Source organism: Protopterus annectens, chromosome 2.part0, assembly GCF_019279795.1.
Source record: "Protopterus annectens isolate FY-2018-M chromosome 2.part0, PAN1.0, whole genome shotgun sequence".
In the NCBI taxonomy this organism is placed as follows: Eukaryota; Metazoa; Chordata; order Ceratodontiformes; family Protopteridae; genus Protopterus; species Protopterus annectens.
The window spans coordinates 1,166,251,776-1,166,277,053 of record NC_056728.1 but is presented as its reverse complement, the minus strand read 5'-3'; the positions used below and the strand labels follow the sequence as shown (position 1 = coordinate 1,166,277,053).

The following is a 25,278-nucleotide window of genomic DNA, read 5'->3' as shown; positions in this document are numbered from 1 at the left end:
CAAGCTCTGAAGTACGGATGCTACAAAAAATTCTGATAAGTTTTATAAGGTGCTTTAATACAATTGGTGATATCAGAAACTGTGTTTTGTCATTTGAGCATGCTTGCCTCATATCAGAAAGTCGAACTGGGAAGCATGGAGGCTTGACACTCTCTTTCTAGCCTGGGTTGTAGTGCCACATGTACCAGCAGAAGGCACACAAGTTTCCAATCTTGGAAGCTAGAGAAAGCAATAACTTTGCTGTGCAATTGGGATCTCAGAAAAGTTTCTCATCAAAACAAAGTTACATAACTTGTTTTCCTTTCTCAGTAGGCACAGAATAAGATACACTGCTAAACAAAACTGTCATAAATTTAACTCTTTACAGTTCTCTTGCTGCATCCCGTGAAAACAGTTCTATAATTGTTACCTGAAGAAATTGAAAGATGAGTACTGCTTGATGAAATAACATAGGCAAAGGACAATTTTTCACTCAAGTTTCCAGAATGTAAAGAATTTTGGGAAAATTAGTGCATCTTCATTTTTTTGTTTTCATTGATGGTGTTAAAACATTTTGGAATGTTTTATGTAAGTACAGGCTTGAGCCATCGGACTGTTTTGTCATACGAAATAATTTGGTTCATAGTATGTTATGGCATTTTCTTTAATTGGTCTTGAGAAAATGAATTCCTTTAGTTACTTATTTAAGCCAGTTCATGGTTATGGTAGAGGTGAAACCCTTACTGGCATACATTGGATATGAGGCAGACAAACTTATTTTACATAAAACAACCCTCTTGCAAGATGCATGCACATATACTTTGTTGTGTGTATGTTTGTGTGTACAAATATAAATGTACATTGGATATAAAATGCTTACACACCTCTGTTAAAATGCCAGGTTTTTGTGATATAAAAAAATGAGACCACAATAAATAATTTCTAAACTTTTCCCAACTTTAATGTGACCTATAACCTGTACGCTTCAACTGAAAACAAATCTGTTAGGGGAAAAATTAAAAAAATAAAAAACGTACATTACGCTGGTTGCATAAGTGTGCACCCCCTTAAACTAATACTTTGTTGTATGTGCAAAGCCTTAAACTAATGCTTTGTTGAAGAACCTTTTCATTTAATTTTAGCATTCAGTCTTCTTGGGTACACACCTGCCATCAGTTAAAGAGACTCTGATTAACCCCAAATAAAGTTCAGCTGTCATATTAGGATTTTCCTGACATTTTCTCAGTTGCCTGCTACAGCAAAAGCCATGATTCGCAGAGTGCTTACAAACCATCAAAGGGATATCATTGCTGAAAGGTATCAGGAGAAGGATACAAAAAAAATTTCCACAGCATTGGAGATACCTTGGAACACAGTGAAGACCGTCATCAAAAAGTGGAGAAAAATATGGGACAGCAGTGACGTTGCAAAGAACTGGATGTACCTCCAAAATTGATGAAAAGATGAGATAAAAACTGGTCAGGGAGGCTGCTAAGAGACCTACAGCAACACTGAAGGAGCTGCAGAAATTCCTGGCAAGTACTGGTTGTGTACTACATGTGGCAACAATCTCCTGTATTCTTCATATGTCTGGACTATGGGGTAGGGTTGCAAGACGTAAGCCTTTTCTTACACAGAACATCATCCAGGTCTGACTAAAATTTGCAAAACAATACATCAAGTCTCCCAAAAGCATGTGGGGAAAATGTGTCATGGTCTGATGAGACCAAGGTTGAACTTTATGGTCACAATTCCAAAAAGTACGTTTGATGCAAAAACAACACTTCACATCACCAGAAGAACACCATCCCCACGGGGAAGCATGGTGGTGGCAGTATCATGCTTTGGGTTTGCTTTTCTTCAACTGGAACTGGGGCTTTAGTTAAGGTGGAGGGAATTATGAACAGTTCCGAATGCCAGTCACTTTTGGCCCAAAACCTTCAGGCGTAAGCTAGAAAGGAGAAGAGGAATTTCACCTTCCAACACGACAATGACCCCAAGCATACATCCAAATCAACAAAAGAATGGCTTCACCAGAAGAAAATGAAAGTTTTGGAATGGCTCAGCCAGAGCACAGACATAAATCCAATAGAAAATCTGTGGGGTGACCTGAAGAGGGCTGTGCACAAGAGATATCCTCGCAATCTGACAGATTTGGAGCACTTTTGCAAGAAAGAGTGAGCAAATATTACCATGCTGATAAACTCTTACCCAAGAAGACTAAATGCTATAATTAAATCAAAAGGTGCTTCAACAAAGTATTAGTTTGAGTGTGCGCACACAACAAAATATTAGTTTAAGGGTGTGCATACTTACGTAACCAGCATATTGTACTTTTTTAATTTTTTATATTTTTCCCCTAACAGATTTGTTTGTTTTTCAATTGAATTGCACAGGCTATAGGTCACATTAAAGATGGGAAAAGTTTTGAAATGATTTATTGTGGTCTAATTTTTTTATATCACAAAAACCTGGCATTTTAACAGGGGTGTGTAAACTTTTTATATTCAACTATCGGGCATTGTATTAGGTGACATTCTTAAATTAATTTGATCAACATATTATTTTAATAATTAAAAAGACTCGCCAAAAACATGGCTGCCTTTACATGACAAAAAGTACCTTACAGAGCCAGCAAGAAAACCCCTAGCCTCATCCTATTTGCTTCCAATCCTGTTATATGCTTCACCTATCCTTACAAACCTAAGATCTACACTAAAATCCAGACTAGCCTCCTGTAACAGAAAAGTAGCTAAATTTGCTACCAGCACTACACAGCAAGCTCACCACTGCCAAGCCTTAAAGCAGCCTAATTGGCTAGAGCTCAACAATATGTAACATAGTTTCAGCTGATACATTTTCCTGAACAGTGTCCTGCATTAAAAAGCATATTTCCCTACACCATAACAAGGGACCTCCGTTCTGGTGATAGAATTTCTTCTAACCACTACCAAGGCAAATAATTCAACGGGGGACTCTCACTATACTCCTGATGTTTATCGTGTTTCACTGTTGCAGTCATTACTCTTGGGTTATCCTGCTGGCAGGCTACCCGCAGTCGGCCTGAATTCCAAAGTCTTGGTCCGGCGTCAGTTGCTGTCGCCTCTTCCCTGACGTCAGTGCGCCAGGGGTATAAAAGATGCAGCCGATGCCATTTTCTTCAGTCTTTCTTGCCGTGCGGTGACCGAAGCAAAAGCAGTTCGCAAGTGCCAGTCGGCCGACTCCTGAGATTTTCGAAATCTAATTTCAGATCCGAAGTCTTCATTAAAGCTAAGTACCCCATTGGGGAAACTTTTTTCTTGCTCCAGACCGGTGTCAGAAAAGGTTAACAATTGTATTTCTTGTGGGAAGCAAATACCTCATAAGGATTTTCATTCTTACTGTATTCCTTGCCTAGGCCTGATCATGACATTGCTAGCTGTCGGTTTTCTGCTAGATTTAACCAACGCAGTATTAAGCGTCGGTACGATTTTGCCTTTCATTACTTTGGCCGAAGGTTTAATTATGTAATGCCATCTGAACAGCTGACGACCTGAGTTTATAAAATGCGCAAGGAAAAGGACAGGCATCCGAGGTCCAAAGCCGATGAGGCCTCCGCTAGGGCAGTCGCCAGTTGTCAGTGAGGCGCTTTCGCAGCCCCTGACGCCCGCTACCTCAGAGCCACAGGCCACTTCTGACTCCCACGTGGAGCCGACTAGGCCTCTGGATACTCAAGGTATTGGACTCTAGGAAAATATTCCCTCAGATGGGTCCGGAGCCGCTGAGCAGGCATCGGCTTCTGAGGGTGTTTTCAGACCTACACAATTATATGTCAAGCCAACATCAGCTTCAAAGACTAAAACAGCTCTAAAGACAAAGAAACAAGTACAGCATTCTCCTGGACAGACTTCCATGCCTAAGAAACAGATGCTTAAGATGGCTGAAGACCTAATTACTTTGATCAGGGGTTCCCATCCTCCTCCTGATAAGAAGCCTAGGCAAAAGAGAGAATATGACACTTCTGATCAGGTTTCAATTTCCTCTGATTCCTCATCTGGACAGGAATACTCTTTCCCTCCCTATGAGGATTCTGATGCTGAAGAATCTATTCCTTCAGCCTCTCCTCCTGAGGATTATTCTTTTGGGGAAACCCTGCATACCATGAGGGAGCATTTTCACTGGGAGAGCTAAGATTACTCACAATCCAAGAAAAGGCTCAGAGACTTGCTTTTACTACCTCAGCACAGACCTCTTGCTATTCCATCTGTTCTAGACGTTGTAGATGATGTATTTTCAGAGTCTGGCCTGTCTCCTGACTCTCTACCCCCTGCACCTGCAAAGCCAGACAGATAATACAGGGTTCCAGACTCTCATAAATTTCTATATAAAAAACCCTGCTGCTAACCTAGAAACCATTTCTCAGGGTCCCAAAGGGGTCAAGGCTTCCACTGCAAAAAAAAACCCTGTCCCCCCTGATAGGGATTCTAGGGCACTGGACAGAGGGGGGAAAAAGTTTACACTTCTGCTACCTTGGCTGTAAGGACTTTAAATTCAGTTTCATATGCTTAAATATCAGCAATACTTAATGTCACTGCTTAAACAGAAAATGTTGACTAATTCTGAATGTTCTGATAACAAGGAAATGCAGGATTTATTGCATGCAGCTGAACAAGTGGGAAAGCATACTTTGCAATGTGGTTTTAATTCACTGGAGGCCTCTTGCAATGCCGCTGTTACGGGTTTGGACATTAGAAGGCATGCTTGGTTAAAGGAACAGAATCTGCCTGATCATGTTTATTGGATGCTCCATTACAGCATGATACTTTGTTTGGTGTTAAGGCAGAAGAGGTGTTGAAGAAAATGGAGGATAAAGCGAAATCCATGCAGACAGTTAAGGATTTCTTACATGTACAGCCCCCCAGATTTAGCAGGAACTGGCCTACAAAGAATTGGTCATTTCCAGTGTCAGACAGGCCACAAAGAGGCAGATACAGACGCCCCAGAGGCAGATCCCAGCCCCAAGGCTCATACAGGCCTAAGCAATGGGGTGCTTCTACCTCCAAAAGCTGAGAAGACAAATCACAACCTTACAGAAAACAATCCCAATGACTTTCCTCTACCAGAACCAAGCACTTACCTTTTGGCAGCCCCCTTAGGGGGAAAACTAGCACTTTTTTCACCAAATTGGCGCATGATTACCCAGGACAAATGGGTCTTGAACATAGTGTCTCAGGGCTACAGGTTCTCCTTTCACACCCTGCCAAGGGCAAAAGGTATAACAACTCTATAACACACCAAACACTTTATTATAAAGCTTTCGGGTCTACACCCTTCATCAGTATAAAATAATCACATTCATCCAACATTTAAAATGGAGATACAATTAGATCCCATGCTTCAGCCAACCTATCACAGTAAACAGTAATCAAATCTTAAAGAAAACATCAAATTAAATAAACTTCATAAAATGCATTTCATAAATATATTCAATTTACCATAAACAATTATGCATAAAATCATATATTAAACTATACATGTAAAAAAAGTATATATACAAAAAATTTTCAAGCTCAGACTTATAATTTGTCTCTTCGCTTTTTCATTAATACAGGCTTTAAACTAACAGCATTATTTAAACCAGGATTTGCATCAGCCTGAAGCCTAATAATCCACTCAAACTCTTTCAGCTCTAATAAATTATTCATATCACCTCTCCTTATTCCTACTTCCACTGTACTTACTACCCTAAATTTAACCCTATGTTCTTCACCCTTCTCCATAATATGTTTACTTAACGCATTTGTTAATATTTTCCTTCTTGTATTGGATTTATGTTCTACAATCCTCTCTCTTAGCTTTCTAGTGGTTTTACCCACATAGAATGATGTACATGATGTACATGTAGACAAATATACTACGTGCCACATTGCAAGTTGTTAGAGTTTCTAAAGCAAAAGCTTCTATACATATAGGGTGCACAAATATACCGTCACCTTCATATAAATCACTGCAACAGGAACAATTGTAACATTTCCTTGTTCCTATTGCCTTCCTTACACATTTACTTTTTACTTTAAAATCTTTATAACAAAGTTTTTGCTTCAATGTTTCCGAATTCCTATATGCATAGCTTGGCTTATCGCACACTAAGGATCTTACCTCAGGCATAGCCAAGGTAGAAAGTACAGTGGAAATAGGCATAAGGAGAGGTGATATGAATAATTTATTAGAGCTGAAAGAGTTTGAGTGGATTATTAGGCTTCAGGCTGATGCAAATCCTGGTTTAAATAATGCTGTTAGTTTAAAGCCTGTATTAATGAAAAAGCGAAGAGAGAAATTATAAGTTTGAGCTTGAAAATTTTTTGTATATATACTTATTTACATGTATATTTTAATATATGATTTTATGCATAATTGTTTATGGTAAATTGAATATATTTATGAAATGTATTTTATGAAGTTTATTTAATTTGATGTTTTCTTTAAGATTTGATTGCTGTTTAGTGTGCTAGGTTGGCTGAAGCATGTGATCTAATTGTATCTCCTTTTTAAATGTTGGATGAATGTGATTATTTTATACTGATGAAGGGTGTAGACCCAAAAGCTTTATAATAAAGTGTTTGGTGTGTTATAGAGTTGTTGTTGGACATTTTTGAGCAGTAATACCAGTGTCAACTTTGGAAGGGCAAAAGGTATGCCAGACCTGCCACACAATCAATGGGCAGAGGCACAAAAGCAAGTTTCATCCCTCATGGACAGAGGGCCATTCAACGGGTATCACAACAAGAGCAGGGGCAAGGATTTTACTCGAGACTTTTCTTGGTGCCCAGAAAGGACAAAGCCTGGAGACCAATACTGGACCTGTCTATCCTAAACACATTTCTGGACGTTCCAAAATTCGAAATGTTGACTCTGCAGCAGCTACTGTCCATGCTTGGCTCTTAACTTTGGACCTAAAAGAGGCATATCTGCATGTTCCAATCAGACAATCTTTCTGAAGATACCTCAGATTCATAGCTGGCTCAATGCACTACCAATTCTGTGCACTGCCCTTTGGCTTATCTACTGCGCCCAGGGTCTTCACAAAGTGCCTGGCACCAGTAATTGCATTTTGCAGACAAAGAGGAATTCAAATATATCCTTACTTGGATGACTGCTTTATTCAAGCAGAGAACAAAGACATTCTACTAAAGCATCTGGCATTTGTAAAAAGATTACTAGTTTGCCTAGGGTACACAGTAAACGAAAACAAATCAAAACTAGTACCCTCTCAAGAGATAATATTCCTGGGTGCAAGCTTAAATACAACTGCCCAGATGGCTTATCTCATGCCAGACAAACAAAGGCAACTGACTTCTTACTTCAAATTGTTGGCAACAAAGACCCAGTTATCTGCAAGAAAAATTCTGCAGGCTTTGGGCTTCATGACATCCTGCATTCTGCTAATTCCATATGCCAGACTGCATATGAGGAAACTACAATGGTATCTAAAAAGTGTTTGGACTCAACACTGCCACAGTCTGGAAACATTAATTACCTTCATTTCCTGCCTGCAACATGAATTTCGATGGTGGGCACAGGCCTGTCACCACAACAAGGGACAGCCATTCACTTGACCCACAGCCAGGCAGACACTAACAACGGATGCATCAGATTATGCCTGGGGGGCCCACGTGGCAGGAAAATGTATTCAGGGCACATGGCCCGCAAGCCAGATGCATCTTCATATCAATCAAAAAGAGATGCTAGCTGTTCAGAATGCCCTGACAGCCTTCAAGGATCTACTTCATCCAGGACAGCTACTGATAAAGATGGACTGTACTACAGTCATGTGGTACATAAACAAGCAGGGAGGCACACATTCCTACCCCCTCTGCAGACAAGCCATGACTTTGTGGGACACATCAATGACTTAAGTTCATCTGCAAGCACAATCCCTGCCAGGAAAAATAAATACTCTGGCAGACGAACTAAGCAGAAACCTCATGGATCCCCATGAGTGGAAACTGGACTCGCAAGTCTTCAACATGATAACAAGGAAATGGGGATGCCCAGACATAGATCTATTTGCCTCCCCTCACAACTGCCAACTACGGAGATTCTGCACAAGGATTTATCACAAGCAAGCATGGAAAGTGGGTGCCCTATCCTTCAGCTGGAAAAACCTAACAGTAATATACCTTTCCTCCACTGCCTCTCCTCCCCAAGGTACTCCTAAAGGTCAGACAAGAGAAGCCAAAAATTATACTGATTGCCCCAGACTGGCCACGCCAGCACTGTTACCCAATGCTAAAGAACTTGTCTCAAGGTCCAGCCTGGACATTGCCCCAAACTCCTCACTTACTGACCCAACAAAACAATCAGATCCTGCACAGCCAACTCAGGACCTTAAATCTGGCAGCAGGGCAGATAATGTAGTCATTCTGAACACTCCTCTTTCCAAAGCTGTAATGGATGTTATCTTGGAGGCCAGGAGGCCCAGTACCAGAAAATCTTATGCAGTAAAATGGAAGAGATTCTTTGCTTTTAACTAGGCACAAGGTATTGACATGTTTGTACCAAATATTTCTCAGATTTTACAATACTTAACTGAGATGCTGGACAAAGGCCTATCCTTTTCTTCAATTAAGATTCATGCCTCTGCCATTTCAGCCCATTACAATACGGAACCACCTATCTTTTCTCATCCTTTAATAAGGCAGTACCTCAGAGGGGCCAAAAACATAAGACCTCCAAGGAAAGCACCAATACCTGCATGGGACCTCAATTATGTTTTGGAAAAACTCACACTGCCTCCTTTTGAGCCAGCCTCAACAGCTGATATAAAATTCTTATCCTGGAAAACAGTTCTGCTCCTAGCAATAACCTTCGCAAGACGAGTCTCGGAGTTACAGGCACTCATGGCTGTGGAACCTTTTATCATTTTCCATCCAGACAGGGTTTCTCTAAGGACGAACCCTACATTTATGCCTAAGGTGGTGTCCACTGTGGCCCTTAACCAAACCATCCACTTACCTACCTTTTATCCAAACCCACAGAACAAGGGTTAGAGACTTCTGCATTCTTTGGACATACACAGACAGCTACGCTTCTACTTGGACAGAACTAAAGCTTTCAGAAAGACTGAGCAACTTTTAGTGGAATATGCTGCAGGATCACAAGGAAATATCTTAAAACAGACTATTTAAAAATGGATAGGCCATTGCATTAGTTTTTGCTACTCACAGCATGGCAAATTAGTGCCTAAGGGCATTAGGCCACATTCTACCAGAGCAGCAGCTACTTCAGCAGCCTTCCTCATAGGAGTACCAACCAAAGACATTTTAGAGGCTGCAACTTGGAGTTCATTGCACACTTTTACAAAGCACTACCACTTACCTCTCTACTCTAAATCCAGAGCAGACTTTGCCACTGCAGTTCTGCAGGGCCTCATAGCCTCTCCTAATCCTATTTAGCCCAGCCACCCATCCTCAGCTTTGGAATTCAACCCAAGAGTAATGACTGCAACAGTGAATACACTCAAACATCTACATTTATGGTAGGTACACAACTGTACTTTCTATCTCCAAACTCTGGAACACCATTTCTACACAAGTAAAATGATTAACAAACTCCCACGCTATAAAATCCAGCTCAAACAATAGCTTACCCAGTTCTGGTCATGCTTGTGTTCATCACCAGGTTAAAACTTCTAGTGAAAGCACAAACAACTTATCACTAACTGTTTGCTCTCCTGTACTTGAATCATTGCTACCCTAACAACTTCCCCTCCTGCACTTGAGTTAGTACATCCCTTTTCACCCCCCCACAACACTTCTGACCTTGCTCTTTCTGCAAGTGCCCTTATCCACCACTCTGCCTCTGCCTTGTATTTTCTGTATACCTCATTTATGAACCTTCTAGATGCACCAGTTTGGAATTGGCAGCCTAAGTAGAAATAATCTTATACCATGCACTCTGTCATATGCTATTGCCACTAACTTCCTACACACTGCTGTCTCCCCTCCCCTCCACTCCTGCATAATTTTATAACTTACTTCGTTGTATCTCTTAAACTTTTTATAAATCTGTGCAATAGTAAAATTTCCCTTCCTACATTAATTTTATAGCTTACCTCATTGCATGTCTTGAACTACATGCATACCTTTCTTACTGAAGTGTAAGAACACCAAACTTCTTTACAATAATGCTTTCCCTTTTTGCAGTATCAATCCCTTTGCTTTTGCAAGATTTTACAGCTAAACAGCAGTGTAGATTATAATTGATGTAAATACTTTACTGTATTTACTTCTCTTGCAATTATGTTTGTTGTTTCATGAGAAATGTAACTGTTGATCTGATGTCAGTCTTCATTCATTCTTGACTGATGGGTTCAGTTCTGAATCCTGGGAACTGATGCAGCCCATTATACTTGCCCACGGCAGCCAGAAACTCTCGAGCTAAGGCTCTACCCATACTGCCTGTCTTCCCATTACCTCAGATCTTGTTTCCACGCAGAAAATTGGACATGTCAGACGTTGCTCTCAGCTAAGTGCTCAAATTATTTTGCTATTCAGCTATCTTTTCAAACTTTTCTGTAGTATTTTCAACTCTGTAGTTCTCTTTTTTGGTGTGAGTGACTCTGTTAGAGTCTTTTAATCAATTTTTTACCTCAAGGTATCTCCATTTTACCATCGTTGGTATTAAGCCTCTCCTCCCCTCTTACCATTGGTAACTCTCCCTACCCCTTCCTTCATTTTTGCTTTACCCTTTTTTGGGTAGTCTTTATATACCATTGTTGGTATATTTAAAAAAAAGAAAAAAACCTTTACCATAATATTTCCCTTTATTTTTGCCAGTGACTGTGTGTGTGTGTGTGTGTGTGTGTGTGTGTGTGTGTGTGTGTGTGTGTGTGGGCATGCCGTTTACTTGTTTAGACAAAATAACAGAAAAGCAAAAAGGAACCTCCGGGGTCGAGCAATGTAAAGACTGTGGCAAAAAGATGCCAATTCAGATGGTCATCTTTCATGCGTCTATTGCTTGGGTGTCCCTCAACTGGAAATTCAACCTCCATGCGGACTCTGCAAGGGTTTTAATGCTCAAACTCTTGCAGAAAGATGTAATAAGTTGATTCTTAAGGGCTTATTGAATTGTCCTTTTGTTGAAGCTCTCTCTGAGGCGGAGACTTCAAAATCTCAGAAGACTGACTAAAAAACGGAGCCATTCAGTAGCTTCTTCCCCAAGGACACAAATCCAAGACTCAAAATTTCAGATTCCGACTCCTTCCTCGGATCCGAAACCAAAAATTCGAAAAATTGCATTGACTTTTGCTCTGGCACTGAAACCGATAAAATCTTCTACAGTGGCGTCTACCAATGAAAGTATCCAGACATCTTTGGTACTGACCATGTCTTTGGCACCTACGACCTCACCGGCTCTGATAGTTGCCACCTATAATATTTTGGTTCCATCTTCACCTACCAGACAACAGTCTATGGTGCCAAAGGTTGAGATCCTAAGAACCCTCAGGACTAGATACTCCCCTTCAATAAGACCCCTCTTGGATCAGCAGCTGAGTCCCTTCATGGAAAGCCCTGAATCTCCTTCAGGAGTGTCCACCATTTCTCCAGGATTTGGCTGCTGGCGCTGAGATCCTGGATCAGCTCTGATTTTTCCACGGCACCCTCCACGGCTCTTGGTGCCTTAGTAGTTTAACGTCCTCCCTGAGCTCCTACTCTGGGGGGGAGCAGCTCGTTGGAGTGGGGTATGACCCCGATTCTAAGGTTGTCTTTCTCTGTTCTGGGCTCCCATCCCTCTTCAAGCAGGCCTGCCTTCCAGATTATGGAGAGAGATCTAGCCTCAGCAGGCTTCCAGTTGATACCATCCCCGTTGGAGTGCCATATTTTTATTCCTTCTGGTTTGCAGCTGCCACAGTCTGCTACTTTGGAACAGTGGGTACACGAGCAGCAAGATACCCTAATGCAAGGTCCCCTGTCTTAGGAGTCCTCCTCAACTTCCCCCTGAGGAAGCACCCCATAAGAGGTCTTGCAAGTGGAAGCACTTGGATCCTCCAGAAGAATCAGTCCCTGAGGATACAGATTACGATGAAGGAGAAGGGTCCCCACAGTCACCCCCTGAAGGTGTCTCCTTTGGAGACATCCTGGAAATTTTAAAACAGGGGTGATTGGAAGCCCTCAAACCCATCCTTTAAGGAATCTGTGTTTTTGCAAGCTTTTTGTGCCCAGCCATCTACTTCTTGGGTGACCCTGCCTGCTGATAAACTAATTAAACTAATTGTACAGCGTGCATGGAAGGCTCCAGACACCATAGAGCCTATTGCTCGGAGACCGGACAAAATTCTTTCAGCCCCTGAGGGTCAGCCCCATTGGTCAAAGGGTTTAGCAGTGGATGCCATGGTATTGGTGGCGGCCACCAAGAGGGAACTCGCAGAAAAGAGTTCAACTATCCATCCTCTCAACTAAGCGTCCTAGATGATGGACAAGTTTTGGGAAGCAGGTCTTTGCTTCATTGACCTTTGTCATTCGGTTCTTGAATTTTTTGGTGCACTTCACTAGACTCCAGAGGGATCTGAGAACTGAACTGTCAGATACCCTGGCAGGAGAAGTGTCTGACGAGGTTCAAGATAAAGTAGACTCCAGGGTGGCAAGCTGAGAGGCACTCAATAATTCATCTATGTGGTTTATTGCACATACAGATGAAGAGGATGTCTAGAACAGCAGGTACAGTCATTGCTATTAGGCATCACACCTGGATGGACTTGTGTGATTTTGCGGACCCCTTTAAGTCTTCCTTTGTCAGTGCTCCAGTTGACGCTACTTCATTGTTTGGCCCAAAGGTTAGAGACACCTTACCCAGGCGTGAGAAGGATGGAAAGACCCTTTCTGCTGTGGGCGTGCATTTTTCCACTCTGCAACGACCTTACTCTAGGACTCAAAGGCGTGGAAAGATGTGGTTCAAGAAGACCCAAGGGCCTTTTCGCTACACACATGGCGAGTTTTCTCCCTGGGGCAGAGGGAGGAAACTCATCTGGAAGATGCCCCTCCCATGGTGGGGGGGGGGTCACACAACCAAGGCTCCAAAGATTCCTTTTCTGGACAACCCTACCAGTGCTCCTGAGCAGCGGCCTGATTGCTTACCTCTGGAAGCAGTCGGGGGAAGATTTTCTCTGAACCAGTCAGCTCACAGTAACATCAGATTCCTGGGTGCAGACAATAATCACTAGAGGTGGCCACATTCCCTTCAGTCTGTTTCCCAAACCACAAAGGCAAATCCTCAATGTTCCACCCAGATAGAGGGATATAGCAGCTTTGCAAATTCAAAGTCTGCTTCAAAAAATAGTCTTCCAACCAGTCCCACCAGACCAGATAGGATCCGGATTCTACTCAATATTCTTTTTAGTGCCAAAAAAGACAGGGGACTGGAGGCCAATCCTGTATCTCAGTGTATTGAACAAATTTGTACAACAAGCAAAATTCCGGATGTTCACGACTCATTCTATCCTTTTCTAGAGAAGGATGATTGGATGTGCTCCATAGATCTTCAGGATGTGTATTACCACTTAAAGATGGACAAACGCTCTGGAAGATATCTCTGTTTCCGGCTAGGAGGCAGTCATTACCAATTTTGAACATTGCCCTTTGGTCTCACCACAGCCCCCAGAGTGTTCATCAAATGCATGGCAGTTATAGCAGTTCATTTAAGGCTGTGTGTTTCCATATCTAGACGACTGGTTCCTTACCGCCCTCACCAGGCATCTACTGCTTTGTGCCATAGACTCTGTTCTATGCCTTGCCAAGTTCCTAGGCGTTTCAGTGAACAAAGAAAAATCACAACCATCTCCCACACAGGACCTGGAATTCATCAGAGCAAAACTATATACAAAATCCTGTGTGGCCTCCCTTCCACATCACAGGTTGTTAAAGTTGAGGTCGCAACTTCAAGCGTTTCTCTCAAGACAAAGTTCCTGCTCGTCTGGTTCTAGAACTTCTCGGATCCATGGCAACTGCAATCAATTTATTCCCTTTGGCAGGGTACAACATGAGGCTGCTTCAATGACTCCTGGCCACAATGGTTACTTTTAACTCACCCCATGTCTCATCCAATCCTGATAACAAACCTCTGCAAGAAGGATTTATCTTGGTGGATGAAGCCAGAAGAGAATTTATAGAGTCGTCCCTTCTCCCCCTCTCAGCCCAAGGCCGTAGTGACCACAGATGCTTCCCTGATTGGGGAGGGGGGGGGGTATTTTCAAGACAAGACCATCCAAGGTGCTTGGTCCCTTCAGGAGGCCAGTCTGCACATCAGTGTCCTAGAACTGTGGGCAGTACTTTTAGCTTTGCAAGCATTCCAGTTTGCCCTTTCTTCAGGGACAATTGCTATCCAGTCAGACAGCATCTCATTAGTCTGGTACATCAACAAACGAGGGGAACCAGATCCTATACACTATGTCGGGAAGCCCTAAGAGTTTGGCAATGGGCAATCGCCTCCAACCGCTTTCTAATAGCAATGCATATTCTGGGGATTTCCAACGTTATTGTGGACAAACTAAGCAGGTGTATCTTTCTCCCTCACTAGTGTTCTCTAAATCCCTATGTAGCGATGAGAATTTTTCCTCAGTAGGGTCAGCCTTGCTGCGACCTGTTTGCCTCTCCCATAAACCTCAAATTAAACAGCTACTTTGCCCTGGTGCCCTCTCATGGGGAGTCCCCAAGAGATGCACGTCTCCACAGTTGGCCCCCAGGACTTCTGTATGCCCTCCCACCAATCCCTCTAATTCCCCAATGTCTGTGGAAAAGCCCAGTGGTTGAGAAGCAAAGTGGTTATCATTGTACCTTATTGGCCCAGTCAATTCTGTTTTCATTTTCTCTGGCCTCACTTGCTTCACCCCCTGTGGACTCTATATCCAACTCCGGACCGGTTATCTTTCCCTCAGGGCTTGGTTCATCCCAACCTTCAACATCTGAAGCTGACTGCTTGGTTTCTCCACTTCCAGTAATTACCAAACAAAACACTTTGTCCACACCAGTGCAAAAGGTACTTCTGGTTTCTCATAAAACGTCCTCCAGAAAAATTTACCGTAGCAAATGGAAAATATTTTCTATTTCGTTGGATACAAACGGCTTTGATACTTTCTCAGCTCAGGTTGATAAGGTGCTAGAATATTTAGCCACCTTATTTCATTTAGAAGCCTCAACTTCTACCATTAGAGTTCATTTAACTGCCATTTTGAATTTCCATAAGATATTTGATGATCATTCTTTGATGTCTCACCATCTTTGCAAACATTTTTCTTAAGGGTGCTCAGTATTTAAAGCTACCTTTCAAAGATCCTGTAGTGCCTTGGGATTTAATGTTAGTCTAGTCTTGCAATGCTTAATTTGTCAGCCCTTTTAACCAGCAGCCACTTGTGACCTCAAGTTTTTATCTTGGAAGACCCTCTTCCTAGTAGCTGTTACATCTGCTAGGAGAATTTCATAGTTACAGGCTCTGTGTGTGAAGCATATATCATCTTCCACAAAGAAGGAGTTGCCACTCGGAACTAATCCCTCCTTCCTAAAGTGGTGTCAGACTCTAATATCAACCAGACCATAGACTTGCCAGAGTTCTTTCCAAATTTTTCAAACAGCGGAGAGTACAGCTTGCATATGTTGGACGTCCACAGACAGTTAAATTTTTACTTAGACAGAACAAAATCTTCTAGAAAATCAGACCAACTATTTCTATCCTTTTCAGGTACCAGATTGGGCAAACCTGTTTCAAAGGTCACCTTGTCAAAGTGGTCAAGAGACTGCATTACGTTTATATATAATCAGAATAAACTCAATCTTCTAACAAAAATTAGAGCTCATTCAACAAGAGCAGTTTCAAGTTCAGTGGTCTTCCATTCCAGAGTTTGTATGGAAGACGTGCGCAGCCGCAACTTGGGCTACCCCACATACCTTTATCACTCATTACAGATTAGATATGGTCTGCAGGGGAAGTGTGTTTTGGCTCTATGGTGCTCAGGAATATTCTTCCTTAGGGCTGCCCAATATCTAAAGTAGCTGTGGACTCTGTCCCATCAGTCAGAAATGAATGAAGATTGACAACATCAGATAAAGAAGTTGTGTTCTTACCATACCTTTCCATCTGTGTAGATCTTCATTCATTCTTGACATCCCGCCTTCCTGCCCCCTCCTGTAGACTCCTGGAAGTTCGGAACTAGTCCTGGGATTGTTTTAGGGTTGTTGCTCAGACAGAGCTTCCTTTTTTCTTTATGATAAGCAAACTCGATCTGAGGTAAAGGGAAGAAAGACAGTATGGGTAGAGCCTTAGCTCGAGAGTTTCTGGCTGGCATGGGCTAGTATAATGGCCAAGTCTGTTCTGAGGATTCAGGACCGAACCCATCAGTCAAGAAAGAATGAAGATTGACAACACAAATGGAACGTTATGGTATGAACATAATTTTTTTTTCTGAGAACTGCCTGAAATTCACTTGTAAAGCTCTACCACAGTACATTTGTATTTTCTCCCCGGGCCTCAATTGAAAATGGGCTCTGCCCAGTTGGATTTCCCCAGTCAACAAAGGCAAAATAAATAAAATGCATTTATTTATTTTATATATATATATATATAGAGCAGTTTATTAAATCAGTTTACCACTTTCATTCCACCCTACATTACTGAATTTCATTAGATCAATGAATGTTGTAATTTCTTTTAATACTAACAAGAACAGCCCAGTTGACCAACATTGAACAAGGAATTTTGAACATTGCCCTTTGGTCTCACCACAGCCCCCAGAGTGTTCATCAAATGCATGGCAGTTATAGCAGTTCATTTAAGGCTGTGTGTTTCCATATCTAGACGACTGGTTCCTTACCGCCCTCACCAGGCATCTACTGCTTTGTGCCATAGACTCTGTTCTATGCCTTGCCAAGTTCCTAGGCGTTTCAGTGAACAAAGAAAAATCACAACCATCTCCCACACAGGACCTGGAATTCATCAGAGCAAAACTATATACAAAATCCTGTGTGGCCTCCCTTCCACATCACAGGTTGTTAAAGTTGAGGTCGCAACTTCAAGCGTTTCTCTCAAGACAAAGTTCCTGCTCGTCTGGTTCTAGAACTTCTCGGATCCATGGCAACTGCAATCAATTTATTCCCTTTGGCAGGGTACAACATGAGGCTGCTTCAATGACTCCTGGCGTCACAATGGTTACTTTTAACTCACCCCATGTCTCATCCAATCCTGATAACAAACCTCTGCAAGAAGGATTTATCTTGGTGGATGAAGCCAGAAGAGAATTTATAGAGTCGTCCCTTCTCCCCCTCTCAGCCCAAGGCCGTAGTGACCACAGATGCTTCCCTGATTGGGGAGGGGGGGGGGTATTTTCAAGACAAGACCATCCAAGGTGCTTGGTCCCTTCAGGAGGCCAGTCTGCACATCAGTGTCCTAGAACTGTGGGCAGTACTTTTAGCTTTGCAAGCATTCCAGTTTGCCCTTTCTTCAGGGACAATTGCTATCCAGTCAGACAGCATCTCATTAGTCTGGTACATCAACAAACGAGGGGAACCAGATCCTATACACTATGTCGGGAAGCCCTAAGAGTTTGGCAATGGGCAATCGCCTCCAACCGCTTTCTAATAGCAATGCATATTCTGGGGATTTCCAACGTTATTGTGGACAAACTAAGCAGGTGTATCTTTCTCCCTCACTAGTGTTCTCTAAATCCCTATGTAGCGATGAGAATTTTTCCTCAGTAGGGTCAGCCTTGCTGCGACCTGTTTGCCTCTCCCATAAACCTCAAATTAAACAGCTACTTTGCCCTGGTGCCCTCTCATGGGGAGTCCCCAAGAGATGCACGTCTCCACAGTTGGCCCCCAGGACTTCTGTATGCCCTCCCACCAATCCCTCTAATTCCCCAATGTCTGTGGAAAAGCCCAGTGGTTGAGAAGCAAAGTGGTTATCATTGTACCTTATTGGCCCAGTCAATTCTGTTTTCATTTTCTCTGGCCTCACTTGCTTCACCCCCTGTGGACTCTATATCCAACTCCGGACCGGTTATCTTTCCCTCAGGGCTTGGTTCATCCCAACCTTCAACATCTGAAGCTGACTGCTTGGTTTCTCCACTTCCAGTAATTACCAAACAAAACACTTTGTCCACACCAGTGCAAAAGGTACTTCTGGTTTCTCATAAACGTCCTCCAGAAAAATTTACCGTAGCAAATGGAAAATATTTTCTATTTCGTTGGATACAAACGGCTTTGATACTTTCTCAGCTCAGGTTGATAAGGTGCTAGAATATTTAGCCACCTTATTTCATTTAGAAGCCTCAACTTCTACCATTAGAGTTCATTTAACTGCCATTTTGAATTTCCATAAGATATTTGATGATCATTCTTTGATGTCTCACCATCTTTGCAAACATTTTTCTTAAGGGTGCTCAGTATTTAAAGCTACCTTTCAAAGATCCTGTAGTGCCTTGGGATTTAATGTTAGTCTAGTCTTGCAATGCTTAATTTGTCAGCCCTTTTAACCAGCAGCCACTTGTGACCTCAAGTTTTTATCTTGGAAGACCCTCTTCCTAGTAGCTGTTACATCTGCTAGGAGAATTTCATAGTTACAGGCTCTGTGTGTGAAGCATATATCATCTTCCACAAAGAAGGAGTTGCCACTCGGAACTAATCCCTCCTTCCTAAAGTGGTGTCAGACTCTAATATCAACCAGACCATAGACTTGCCAGAGTTCTTTCCAAATTTTTCAAACAGCGGAGAGTACAGCTTGCATATGTTGGACGTCCACAGACAGTTACATTTTTACTTAGACAGAACAAAATCTTCTAGAAAATCAGACCAACTATTTCTATCCTTTTCAGGTACCAGATTGGGCAAACCTGTTTCAAAGGTCACCTTGTCAAAGTGGTCAAGAGACTGCATTACGTTTATATATAATCAGAATAAACTCAATCTTCTAACAAAAATTAGAGCTCATTCAACAAGAGCAGTTTCAAGTTCAGTGGTCTTCCATTCCAGAGTTTGTATGGAAGACGCAAGCATCGCAACTTGGGCTACCCCACATACCTTTATCACTCATTACAGATTAGATATGGTCTGCAGGGGAAGTGTGTTTTGGCTCTATGGTGCTCAGGAATATTCTTCCTTAGGGCTGCCCAATATCTAAAGTAGCTGTGGACTCTGTCCCATCAGTCAGAAATGAATGAAGATTGACAACATCAGATAAAGAAGTTGTGTTCTTACCATACCTTTCCATCTGTGTAGATCTTCATTCATTCTTGACATCCCGCCTTCCTGCCCCCTCCTGTAGACTCCTGGAAGTTCCGCACTAGTCCTGGGATTGTTTTAGGGTTGTTGCTCAGACAGAGCTTCCTTTTTTCTTTATGATAAGCAAACTCGATCTGAGGTAAAGGGAAGAAAGACAGTATGGGTAGAGCCTTAGCTCGAGAGTTTCTGGCTGGCATGGGCTAGTATAATGGCCAAGTCTGTTCTGAGGATTCAGGACCGAACCCATCAGTCAAGAAAGAATGAAGATTGACAACACAAATGGAACGTTATGGTATGAACATAATTTTTTTTTCTGAGAACTGCCTGAAATTCACTTGTAAAGCTCTACCACAGTACATTTGTATTTTCTCCCCGGGCCTCAATTGAAAATGGGCTCTGCCCAGTTGGATTTCCCCAGTCAACAAAGGCAAAATAAATAAAATGCATTTATTTATTTTATATATATATATATATATAGAGCAGTTTATTAAATCAGTTTACCACTTTCATTCCACCCTACATTACTGAATTTCATTAGATCAATGAATGTTGTAATTTCTTTTAATACTAACAAGAACAGCCCAGTTGACCAACATTGAACAAGGAATTTTTGCAGAAGGACATTAATTTAGTAAGGAATAGTCAGATATGGTGTTTAACAACTTTTTTTTTTGTTTGTTTAAATGGCCAATATTTTAAGCAAACAAGGGAGGGTAGCAGTGAAACCTGCCTCTACCCTCATATTTGCCTATGTAGTTTTATGGTTTTAGGAATCTGAGTTGTATTTCAGTCACGTCTTTGACAATATATAAATTGCTACCTACATTACATGGATTATATTTTTGTTTGGATGGTGTGGTGGTGGTGAAGAGTTACTGTCAGAATTTAAATATGCTTACCATAGTATGACTAAAAAGTTTTCAGGTAAATTTAGCTAGCACTCTAAGTTTTTTTAATTGTATGATTAACAAAAATGTTTAAACTGTACGAGTCAAATATTTATAGAAAGGGATACTCTAGCAGCTTTTTACACTTTCAAAACAGTCACTGTTTCTGTCAAAAGAGAAATTTAGTGAAAGGCCAAATTGTGAGGCTTTCGTAACTTGTGTCGGAAGATTCAAAATTTGTGGAGGAGTTGTCAAAAGTAAAGGGTATGTTTTTGGAGAGAAGCTACCCTAAACAACTAGTGGATAACGTAGGTAGTGGAAATTTTATCAGAAAGATCAGATTTCACTCCATTTCAACAAAACCGTTAAATGTACTGAAAGTATTCATTGCAAAAAATGACTCTTGTAGAGCTATGATTTTAGCGTACATATTTAAGAGTAGGGATATTAAGAATAGTTTTAATGCTGTTTGGTGGAATCTTTTTGATTTTTTTTCATTTAATTGATTAGTTAGGTGTTACACCACAATTTGTATATAAAAGAGGTAGTAATTTAAAGTCTATTTTTGAAATTGACTGAGCAACATCAACACTGATGTCACAAAGGGGGCTATGGTAAAATGGGGGCTTGCAATAAATGTAGGTATATTTTTGAATCCTACAGCATCACCGTTGCTACATACCCACGGATGATTTCAGTAAAGGGTAGATACAGTTCCAACGCTCGGAGTCCTATATTTAGTCCCATGTTTGTCTTGTTCCATCTTCTATGTGGTTAAAATTGAATGTGCTATTAGGTCAAAAATTTATGAGCATACTTGCACAGTAAAGATGAATGATGACAATACTGCCCTAAGTAGACATCCTACAAGTTGTAGTAGCTTCAACAAGTTTTTTCTTTTTAGATACAATAGGGCATAGAGGTGGTGATTAAGAAGCCCACCTTGAATCCAGGGAGCTACATTGACAGCTTTTACTGGATGCAATAAACCCACCTGAGCTCAATGGCAAAGTATATGTTAAGTGTTTTAACTATTGCAGAGCGTAGGTTGTGAGATTATTGTACTAACAGTATACTATGGTGTTGGGCATCTAAACAATTACTTAGGAATTGTTCTTTGGAGCAAATACTTAACTGTGCTGTAATTTGTATTTATAATTATTTACATTTGACAATTCGAAGTGTTAGTTTTAAATGTCCTTTTGAAAAAATAATGTATTAGATTTCTCCATAGCATTTTAGGAGTGTTTTATTGGATGGGTTGTCACCTGTATTCTTAAATAGTATTTAAAGGAAAGAAGTTGTCATTCATTATTTTGATGAAGTTCCATAATGTAGTATAGAGCAAAAGTGCTAAACTGATTAATAAACTTCTCAACATACAAGGACAGCTTTTTTGTTTTGTTTTTTTCAGTATTTTTTTTTTAGCATTGACAGGAGTTTGGATTTATTTGTATTTATATATTCTTTCACTTACAATATATGTTTTCTGTATTGGAAAACCAGAGCACCTGACAGAAGGATGGCATGCATGCTTCACACAGAATTCAATAACCAATAGCTCATTCAGTAACCATGTACTGTGTAGCAGCAATGCTGACTGCTGCTTCCCCATTCTGTCCCTCAATAAAATAATTATGCATTTTTCTAGTGGCATATTAAATGTATCATTTTTGTTCTAGAACTCAATGTGTTTTCCACTTATTTATTCATTTGCTGACTGCATGCATTCTAGGATGTAAAACAGTTAAAAGTCCTGAGCATATTTCATTGTCACTGAACAATCTGAAACAAAATTTAATGCAAAGCTTTTTGCTTTTGACAGGTACAGCTGTGCTATTAGTAATGCAGATGATCGTAGTTTGTTTCGTCGCCTGAAACTTCATTATGCTATTTTCGATGAAGGGCATATGCTGAAGAATATGAGTGCCATACGTTATCAGCATCTTATGACTTTTAATGTAAGATATGTGTACTGGTGCATGTTATTGAGTTTATATTTTCTGCCATTTGTTTCTGATAAATTCAACCAGTATTGTATCTTTTGCTTTTCCCAATATCTTCTCCGGCCTTACTTTGACTTTTTTTCCTGGGCGTTCTTGTGCCTAGGGATAGACATACGCCCATGATGATTTTGTGCCAGCCAGCTCTTTTTTGCCACTTACATATGTTGGATTTTGATTTTTATCTTTTGTGAAAACTCCTATGATGTTCATCGTGTTTCACTGCTGCAGTCATTGCACTTGGGTTATCCTGCCATCAGGCGTTCCTGCAGTCGGCCAGAGTTCCAAAGTCTTGGTCCGGGGTCGGTTGCTGACGCCTACTCCCTGACGTCAGTGCGTCAGGGGTATATAAGAAGCAGCCGACACCATTTTCTTCAGTCTTTCTTGCCGCGCAGTGCCTGAAGCAAAAGCAGTTCACCAGTGCCGGTCGGCCGACTCCTGAGATATCAAATACGATTTTCAGAACCGAAGTCTTCAATAAAGCTAAGTACTCAGTTGGGGAAACTTTTTCTTGCCTCAGACCGATGTCAGCAAAAGTTAATAACTGTATTTCTTGTGGGAAGCAAATACCTCATAAGGATTTTCATTCTTACTGTATTCCATGCCTAGGCCCAGATCACGACGTCACTAGTTGTCGGTTTTGTGCTAGATTTAACAAATGCACTATTAAACGTTGGTTTGATTTTGCTTGCCACTACTTTGGCCGAAGGTTTAATTATACCATGCCGTCAGAACAACCGACGACCGGAATTCACGAAAAACGCAAAGATAAGGATAAGGATAGGCATCTGAGGCCCAAAACTGACAACAAAACCTCTTCTAGGCCAGTCGCTGGTTCTCAGTGAGGCGCTTTCGCAGCCCCTGACACCCGCTACCTCATAGCCACAGTCTGCAACCGACTCACGTGGAGGTGCCTAGGCCTCTGGATACTCAAGGTGTTGGGCCTACGGAGACTAACCCTTCAGATGGGTCCGGAGCCGCTGAGCAGGCATCGACTTCTGAGGGTGTTTTCAGACCTTCACAACTTAACATTGCAACTACAGCCAAGTCTAAAACTACATTAAAGACAAAGAAGCAAGTACAGCATTCACCTGGACAGGCCTCCATGCCTAAAAAGCAGATGCTCAAATTGGCCGAAGACTTAATTACTCTGATCAGGGGTTCCCATCCCCATCCTGATAAAAGGCCTAAGCAGGATACAGACTAAGACTCCTCTGACCAGATTTCCATATATTCTGATTCCTCTTCAGACCAGGGATACTCTTTACTCCCCTATGAAGACTCTGATGCTGAAGAATCAATTCCTTCAGCCTCTCCTCCTGAGGATTACTCTTTTGGGGAAACTTTACATACCATGAGGGAGCATTTCCATTGGGAGGGCCAGGATTACTCAGAATCCAAGAAAAGGCTCAGAGATTTTCTTTGCCTTAGCACAGGCCCCTTGCTATTCTGCCAGTGTTGGATATTGTGGCTGATATGTTCTCTGAATCCAGTTTAAATCCTGATTCTTTACCCCCCTGCTCCAGTCAAGCCAGACAGATACTACAGAGTCCCTGACTCTCACAAATTTCTTTATAAAAACCCTGTTGCTGACCCAGAAACTATTTCCCAGGGTCCCAAAGGGGTAAAGGCTTCCACGGCTAAAAATCCAGTTCCCTCGGACAGGGATTCTAGAGCATTAGACAGATGGGGAAGAAAGTTTACGCCTCTGCAACTTTAGCAGTGAGGGCTTTAAATTGCCAGTTTCACATGCTTAAATATCAACAATATTTACTGTCTCAGTTAAAACAGAAAATGAGAACAAGTGCAGAACAACCTGATTATAAGGAAATGCAGGATTTACTGCATGCAGCTGAGCAAATGGGAAAGCATACTTTGCAATGTGGTTTTGATTCATTAGAAGCTTCTTGTAGAGCAGCAGTTACAGGATCTGTGATTCGAAGGCATGCTTGGTTAAAAGAACAAAGTTTACCAGATCATGTTAAGGCAAAATTATTGGATGCTCCTTTACAGCAAGATATTTTATTTGGTGTTAAGGCAGAAGAGGTATTAAAGAAAATAGAGGATAAAGCAAAATCTATGCAAACAGTGAAGGATTTCTTACAGGTACAGCCCCCTCGATTTAGCAGGAATTGGCCTACAAAAAATTGGTCCTCTCCAGTGTCAGGCCACAAAGAGGCAGATACAGACGCCCAAGAGGCATATCTCAGCCCCAAGGCTCTTACAGACCACGACAGTGGGGTGCTTCAACCCCAAAAGGAGGTGAGGACAAGTCACAACCTTACAGGAAACGGTCCCAATGACTTCCCCCTTCCAGTGCCAAACTCTTCCCTTTTGGCAGCTCCCTTAGGGGGGAAACTAGCACTTTTTTCACCAAACTGGCAAGCAATCACCCAAGACAAATGGGTGCTGAATATTGTGTCTCAAGGTTACAGGTTCCACTTTCACACTTTTCCAAGGCTAAAAGGAATGCTAGACCTGCCACAAAATCATTGGGCAGAGGCACAAAAACAAATTGCAGCCCTCATGAACATGAGAGCTATTCAAAAAGTGCCACAGCAGGAACAAGGATTTTACTCAAGACTCTTCCTAGTCCCCAGAAAGGACAAAGCCTGGAGACCTATACTAGACCTTTCTACTCTAAATACTTACCTGAATGTTCCAAAATTCATAATGTTGACACTACAGCAGCTCCTTCCCATGTTGGGCAAGAAAGCTTGGCTCGTTACTTTGGATCTCAAAGAGGCATACCTGCATGTCCCTATCAGACAAAATTGCAGAAGATACCTCAGATTCATAGCTGGTTCAATGCACTACCAATTCTCTGCACTGCCCTTTGACTTGTCTACTGCGCCCAGGGTCTTCACAAAGTGCCTGGCACCAGTAATTGCATTTTGCAGACAAAAAGGAATTCAAATATATCCATATCTGGACGACTGCCTGATTCAAGCGGAGAGCAAGGACATTCTTCTAAAGCATCTGGCGTTTGTAAAAAAGTTAAGTTGCCTAGGGGGTACACAGTAACCAAAAAGAAATCAAAACTAGTGGCCTCACAAGAGATAATATTCCTGGGTGCCAGCTTAAATACAACAGCCCAGATGGCTTATCTCACACCAGACAAACAAAGACAACTGACTCAGTATTTTCAATTGATGGCAACAAAGTCCC

The 25,278-nt window shown here is 41.6% G+C and overlaps 1 protein-coding gene across 1 annotated transcript in view; it reads left to right on the top strand.

The window, feature by feature from the left end:
* SMARCAD1 (SWI/SNF-related, matrix-associated actin-dependent regulator of chromatin, subfamily a, containing DEAD/H box 1) overlaps window positions 1–25,278 on the top strand; it is a 3,333,959-nt gene that overhangs the window by 2,018,399 nt on the left and 1,290,282 nt on the right. The window contains exon 14 of the mRNA XM_044061375.1: window positions 21,933–22,068. Coding sequence (XP_043917310.1) covers window positions 21,933–22,068 — 136 coding nt within the window. The remainder of the gene's footprint in view (window positions 1–21,932; window positions 22,069–25,278) is intronic.